At 44.3% G+C, this 7303-nt stretch overlaps 1 protein-coding gene across 4 annotated transcripts; it reads left to right on the top strand.

Annotated features, from left to right (window-relative positions):
- Positions 1 to 414: 414 nt before the first annotated feature.
- LOC103876041 (ret finger protein-like 3) lies at positions 415 to 6815 on the top strand. Of its 4 annotated transcripts, none has more exons than XM_009181618.2 (3): positions 415 to 535; positions 3642 to 3932; positions 5907 to 6815. In XM_009181618.2, exons 2-3 carry the CDS (start codon positions 3710 to 3712, stop codon positions 6479 to 6481), a joined length of 798 nt encoding a protein of 265 aa, XP_009179882.2. In that variant the 5' UTR covers positions 415 to 535; positions 3642 to 3709; the 3' UTR covers positions 6482 to 6815. The 4 variants fall into 4 exon arrangements, with proteins under 4 accessions (XP_009179882.2, XP_017801662.2, XP_009179884.2 ...); XM_017946173.2 differs by lacking the exon at positions 415 to 535 and adding an exon at positions 887 to 1088; XM_009181620.4 differs by lacking the exon at positions 415 to 535 and adding an exon at positions 2335 to 2432.
- Positions 6816 to 7303: the final 488 nt, after the last annotated feature.

Genomic DNA, 7303 nt, shown 5'->3' on the forward strand with positions numbered 1-7303 from the left:
GGACCACAGACGCCTGGCTACTTTCAAAAATTTTTTGTAGTGACAAGGTTTCATCATGTTGCCCAGGCTGGCCTCAAACTCCTGGGCTCAAGTGATCCTCCCACCTCGGTCTCCCAAAGTGCTGGAATTCCAGGCTTGAGCCCCCAGACAGTAAATATTTTATGCTTGTGGACGGTATTGTAAGTTCTCTGTCATAACCATCTTAATGTTGTCACTGTGGCGTAGGACAGCCCTAAGAAACACACCAACAAAACTTCATTTACCAAAACGGGCAGCCTATCAATGAGTCGTATTTGCAGACCCCTGAGTTCGGGCATTCTGTGATGCTCTGGGTCAGTTCCGCTTCAGCGTGGTAAGAGGCACGCGACAAAAACTGGCACGAAAGGAGCTGTTGGAACCAAGGGGCAGGTAACGACTGCCCTAGAGGATCAGCTAGAAGATGGACGGGCATTCTGGGAAGAGAGCAGACAAATTCTGGAGGAAATAAAGGATTTTCGTTTTACGGGGATGAGAGGCAAGGGAAGAAGCTGAGAGGGTCTGTGGGTCTGAAATGTGGTCTCTAGGTGGGAAAATGTGTGAGATAAAGTGCAAGGCTGAAAGCAGGAGGCGGGGGTCCACTGCACCGAGTGTGCACAGTTGCACGGGCCGCGGGGGCATCTGTGGCTGTGGGTGGAGAGAAAATGCTGGCGCACACATCTGAGAGGGGAGGTATGGGTGGGAGTGGGAGGGTATGTAAGACAGCGTGGGTGACAGGTGAGGTGCTCATATGTGCAACTGTGCGTTCTGCGAGTGAGAAGGTCTCGGACAGAGGAACTGCGTTCAGTGCTCAGGGGCGAGAGTCCCCACGCAAGAGCCTGGGGTACCAACCAGAAACACCCACACCCAGGCAGGGCCCTGCGACCTCTGGCGCCATCTGCTGGTTGACAGACGCCACTACCTGAGAAAGGTGCCTTCAGTCCCCTCATTGATCAGCTGTAGACCCTAAACGGAGCCACTACCCAGGAGCCCCTCCCGCCGACCCACGTCAGCAGAAAAGCCCTGTGGGCGGGCGTGTGTCCACTTCTGCTCCTCTGGACAAAGATGCCCAGGTCGGAAACACACACCTGACCCTCCCACCACTCCGATACAGCCCCACCTGCACAGCTCAGAGCACCACCATTGACCCTCTCTGCGGCCCTCGGGACATATTTGCTATTGAAAGAACAAAATAAAGTATATTTATCAAGATTAAATAAGCAAGTCATTAATGAAGGAATTCAGTCATTTAACATTCAGTTATGGAGGCCTCACTGCAAACCAGGTTCTCAGTATTTTGAGGGCCTAGGAGGAGGAAACTCTTTTTAAATGTCAGCTTTTACTGAGAAATATTGCGGATAGAATATGTTGGAAAAAAAAGAAATGTAGAGATTCTGGGTTTGGTGTTACTGTGTTTATCTGATACTGTAAAGAAAGAAAGATGCAGAAGAAATAGAGTTTTATTTCAGACCCTACGCATGTGGTGTGCTGCTGTTCTAGGTGGTTTACTTAGATTGTCTCCATTTTGATGAATGAGGAAATTGAGGAGAGAACTAACACCCTCTGTTTTTTTTTGTTGTTTGTGTTTTTGTTTTTGTTTTTTGGATGGAGTCTTGCTCTATTGCCCAGGCTGGAGTGCAGTGGCACAATGTTGGCTCACGGCAGTCCCCACCTCCCAGGTTCAAGCAATTCTCCTGTCTCAGCCTCCTAAGTAGTTGGGACTACAGGTGTGCGCCGCCACGCTGGGCTAATTTTTTTGATTTTTTTAGTAGAGACGCCTGTAATCCCAGCTTCTTGGGAGGCTGAGGCATGAGAATTGCTTGAACTGGGAGACAGAGGTTACAGTGAGCTGAGTTGGTGCCACTGCACTCCAGCACCTGGGTGATACAGCGAGACTTTGTTTCAAAAGAAAAAAAAGTTATTTAAAAGTTGAAAATGAAGCTGTGCTTCTAAAAATTAAGTAGGCATTAATCACTTAAATTAACCTAGTAGCCTCTTCCATGATATCTGTAGATTCATTATTCCTTTTGCTCAAGATCTCAGTCTCTCCGAGTCATCTGATCCCCGAGGACTCATATTTAAAGAGGACCAGAACTAGGCCTCCCTTTAAAAAAGTATGTAGAAAGAGAAAAGTTATTTAATCCATGACAAAATGTGAGATGGGAAAAATAGCAAGATGACATTAGAATAATTTGAATTTTGAAACAAAACTACAAATATCTCAGTAGGGGATTTTTATACATAGAAGGGGATTAAAAGGAAAAGACTCAAGGCTGGTTCAAGGGAAAGAAAAGTACCATTTACTTCAATGTGAATGATTCTACTTGAAAACATAAGCAGCAGAGAAAACGTTCCCTGTTCTTCGACTCTGGCTTGTATCCTAACACTATGAAGTGCCTAATACCCAGATTTCAATGGTAATTTTTCACAATTTAAATTATTCCTGTGATTTATCAAAAATTTTTAGAATAAAATTTGAACAAATGGAAGTTTTTTGAACAAAAAACTCCCTAAAATAGTCTGATGTATATGAATTTATAGAACTTCATAAAATTGCAAATGCAATCACACTGATAATCTATTTTAGGATTCTAAGCAAAGCTTGATGTGTATAATATATATCGGCAAAACCATTGCTACTAACAAACGCTGGAAAAATCCCTAAAATAGGCTTGTGATATTAGTAGGTTGGGTCTAACCTAAAGTGACGGCAATTTAATCTTATCTTCTTTTTCAAGGTAAATATTATCAGGATGAAGGGTTTTACTAAGAATATTGTGGATTGCAGATTTATCACCAATAAAAACCTCATTCCCTGCTATAATTAAATAAACACCTGATTAGGTTAGAGGGGGTGGCAGGGTGTGACCATGGAGGATTAGAGGGAGTGGCAGGGTGTCATCATGGAGGGTGGGGCAATCTTGCCAATAAAAGGCCCTCCTATGCCCCTTCCCCACCATACCTGAGCTCCTGGTGGAAGACGATGGAGTACAAAGGAGCTTTCAGCAGAAGAGGTGAGTCCACACCTGTGTGCTTTGTTTTTCCTTCTCAGATGTCTAGAATTGGGGTTATAACATAGGGGGATGAATGAAAGAAGTTAGTAATTAATGCATTCAACAAAGGCTGTCTGAGTGCTGCCTCGGAGTTGAAATCAGTCACCCTGGATCCCCTCACTCTAGGAGTGGTGGCAGTCAGTTTGGTATTCAGTCCTAAGGCTGCAGGAAGGATGCAGTTCTTATTCTCATTAATGAATCTCTTGCTTGGGCTCCCCTCGGAGGAGACGAAATGACCCAAGCTCGCTGCTCCTCACATGGGTGCTGCTGGCACAGCCTCAACTGCTGCAGGCTCATCTGCTGGCACAGCTGCTGGGTCACCAGGAGAATCGACTCTTCCTCCACCTCAGCTCAGAGCACAGGGACGATTTGGGACTTGTCTTTCCCAATAGAACTTCAAATCTCTGAAGACAAGGGCATGTGCTGGAGTGTTGGTACTCACGGCCTTGATCTAGGGACTACAAAGCTGGAACACAGTAACTCTATGCATGGAAAGTTGTCACTTGTTACACACTAAGAGGCTGTCACTTCATGAAAATTCACTTCCCTGTGTATTTTTGTTTTCCCTGACAGTGACCACGGATGAACTCTTAAAAGAAGCAACCAGATGTCCCATCTGCACAGCTTACTTAGAAAAGCCAATGTCCTTGGAGTGTGAATGCGTCTTCTGCCTCAGCTGCACCAATTCACTGCAGAAAGAGCCCCAAGGGGAAGGTGTCTTGTGTCCCTTCTGCCTGGTGGCTTCTCAGAAAAACAACATCAGGCTCAATCGGCAGCTGGGGAGTCTGGTTTCCCACATTAAGGAACTGGAGCCCAAGCTGAAAAAGATTCTGAAGATGAACCCAAGAATGCGGAAGTTCCAAGGTAAGGAGTCTGTATACCCTGCCCCTTCCCACTACCAAAAGAGGAAAAAGTACTGTTGCAATTGGCTCTCCGTACCGTATGGGAATTAGCTGATGTCTGGCACCTGAAACTGAAATGTTCCTCTGGCATCAGTGATTCTCAGCCCTGACAACACGTAGAAACACCTGGTTTTATTTTTTGATCTCCAACAAAAAATACCCATGTCTATGTCATGGCTTAGACAAGGGATTCTCAAAACTTAAAAGAAATGTGTACACATTTATGAGATACACGTGCAATTTGGTTACATTTCCACTGACACTGTGAAAGAGTTCCCTTTTCTTCACATCCTCACTGGCATTTGTTTTATTTTGTGCTTTTGATAATAGCCACTTTAACCAGGTGAAATGATATCTTATTGTGGTTTTTATTTGCATTTATCTGAGTGTTGTTGAGAATTTTTTAATACTCCTATTGGACATTCATATGCCTTCTCTCAAGAGATGTCTTGAAATTCTTTGCCCGCTTTTTTTTGTTTTTGTTTTTGTTTTTTTTTGAGACGGAGTCTCGCTCTGTCGCGCAGGCTGGAGTGCAGTGGCCGGATCTCAGCTCACTGCAAGCTCTGCCTCCCGGGTCTACGCCATTCTCCTGCCTCAGCCTCCCGAGTAGTTGGGACTACAGGCGCCCGCCACCTCGCCCGGCTAGTTTTTTGTATTTTTTAGTAGAGACGGGGTTTCACCGTGTTAGCCAGGCTGGTCTCGATCTCCTGACCTCGTGATCCGCCCGTCTCGGCCTCCCAAAGTGCTGGGATTACAGGCTTGAGCCACCGCACCCGGCCCTCTTTGCCCGCTTTTTAATGAGAATGTTTGATTTTCTGCTGCTGTTTGAGTCTCTCGTATATTATTCATATTAATTTTGTCAGATGAATAGTTTACAAATCTTTTGTCTCATTCTACAGGTCTTTTGAAATAACCCCATTTGACCAAAAAAAAAAAAAAAAAAGACAATATTTAAAAAAAACCCAGAAAGCCTATGTGACTACATATTCAAATTTTGGGAGTTCCAGGGACAGGCAAAGGCATAGAAACCTATTTAACAAAATAATAGCTGATACCTTATTTTAATGTACAAAATCTACATTGGTGGTCACATCTGTCTTTGGGCTTGAAGGATAACGGGTTCTGTAGATTTACTTTTTCCAGAATGGTCTAGACAATAAATTTTCCTAGACCAGATCCCACCCCTTCCTTTCTTCCTCTTCCATTAAAGTTGGTGACTTTTTTCAACCACATACGCAATGCTGTAAAGTGCTCATTCTAATAACTTTTAAATACCTTTATCTCATCTCTTAAATTTAAGCCCATTAACACTGTCTTGCTTAAGGCCCCAACTCCCCCATAGGATGAAGAGCATCCTTGCCTCTAGGTCCTTATCTTCCTCTTGGCCTTAGATTCTCCTAACATCCAGGCATGGGACCTCTGTCATCACATTATCAGCTGCAGAGATATCCCATCTCCTGTCAAAACCGTGAACAAAAGTCACTGGTTACAAATATGGAGAACAAAAGCCTGGATTCATGCCCTAGACACTATTTAAATTGGACTAATAAAATGTGAAAAAAGAAACATATCATTTAATATCGCAAACTTGCATTGTCTTAATTATCACTCATTTTTCACTCATCAGTATAGTAGAAAGAGGGTTGTGGTGTCTGTCTTGAGGCCTCCAAGCAGAAGAAATACATGACATAAACACACACACAGCGTAATGTAGAATAAGAACTTCTACTACAAGTAAGAGCCAGGTATTACAACGAGTATATCTGTGAGAATTTCAACTACTCAGGGAAGTTGCCTCGAGAAAAGCTCTGACTTCAGGAAAAAAAGCGGAATGGCAGAAACCAAAGTCGATGAGATATTTGGGACTTGGCAGTAGAGGAGTGAAATGGGCTTGGCTTCTGTGCATTTGCTCAGCTGCTTGTTTTTCTTTTCACAGTGGAGGTGACCTTGGATGTTGACACAGCTCACAACCTCCTCCTCATTTCTGAAGACCTCAGGAGCGTCCGATGTGGGAGGATCCATCAGAATCGGCCAAACAGTGCTGAGAGATTCAACTTGGCAGGTGCTGTCCTGGGCTCCCCTGGTTTCACCTCTGGCCGCCACTACTGGGAGGTGGACCTAGGAACAAGCACAGAATGGAATCTGGGAGTCTGCAGAGAATCTGCCAGCCGCAAAGGGAACATCCAAATGACCACAGAGCATGGATTCTGGATTGTGAGTTTGAGGGCTGAGGGCTTCCACTTTGCTAACACAAGCCCTCCAACACCCCTCTGGGTGAACCCCAATTTACAGCGAATGGGGATTTTTATGGATAGAGGCATGGGAGACATCTCCTTTTACCACCTTGGAGATGGATCCCACATCTATACATTCACGAAAGTTTTTCCTGAGGAGCCACTGCGCCCATATTTTGCTCCTTCCACCCTCCCAGATCAGGGTGTCCTGAGTGTCTGTCCTGTGATAAACCCAGGCACTGCCCATCCTCTAGTCCATCCTGGGGAGGGCAAATAAACCCCCACTGCATAGAAACAGGATCGGGAAATTAAATTATTTGGTGGGTAGACCTAGGAAGTTTCTGTTGGGTATATATATTTTACAAAATAATGGCACAAAAATATAGACCATTCCATGATGTAGTTAACTTCATAGATTCATTAGGATAAAAGCTGAGTTTTAAATATTGATTATTGTCACCATCAAACGTGTGAGTTTTGTGTTTATATTTTGTTTCCTAATGATATGTATTGTATTCTTAAATTCCAAATGCTTTACCTTTTATTTCTGTAAGTTCAGCTTGATGTATTACGGAGTTTATAAGTTAAATAAATATTTGGCTGTAACCAAATGGATTATGTGAGTTTCTAAATAATAAGGGTGCAATACTTTTTATTCCTAGAGCAATGTGTGTGGGGGTGGGGTGGGGGGGTGGGTAGGGGTGTGTGTGTGTGTGTGTGTGTGTGTGTGTGTATTTGAACAAGACAAATGTGGATAAATACCTGTGTCCTATCCAGCACTGAATGACTTTCCACCGCCACAGCTCCGTGGAGCTAACATTGTCTTGGACGTGAACTTTTCTACATTAACAATGGTAAATTCCCCCACTGTAGAATGTACTGTTTTGTCTCCAGTGCACTCCTGGTAATACCTGACTCTCTCAGCCGATCCTTCCTCCTTCCATTTCCCCTGTGGGGTCCTCCGTGCTGTGCTCCTCTGGCTGGCACAGCTCTGGTCACTGTGAAGATGCGTGCTGGGGGCCAGGCAGTCATGCTCTTATCACAAGTCAGTTCCCTGCAGGAGGGATCTACTGAAACTAGTGCTGGTTTTTTCAAGTGT

Source organism: Papio anubis, chromosome 9 (assembly GCF_008728515.1).
Source record: "Papio anubis isolate 15944 chromosome 9, Panubis1.0, whole genome shotgun sequence".
Classification (NCBI taxonomy): domain Eukaryota; kingdom Metazoa; phylum Chordata; class Mammalia; order Primates; family Cercopithecidae; genus Papio; species Papio anubis.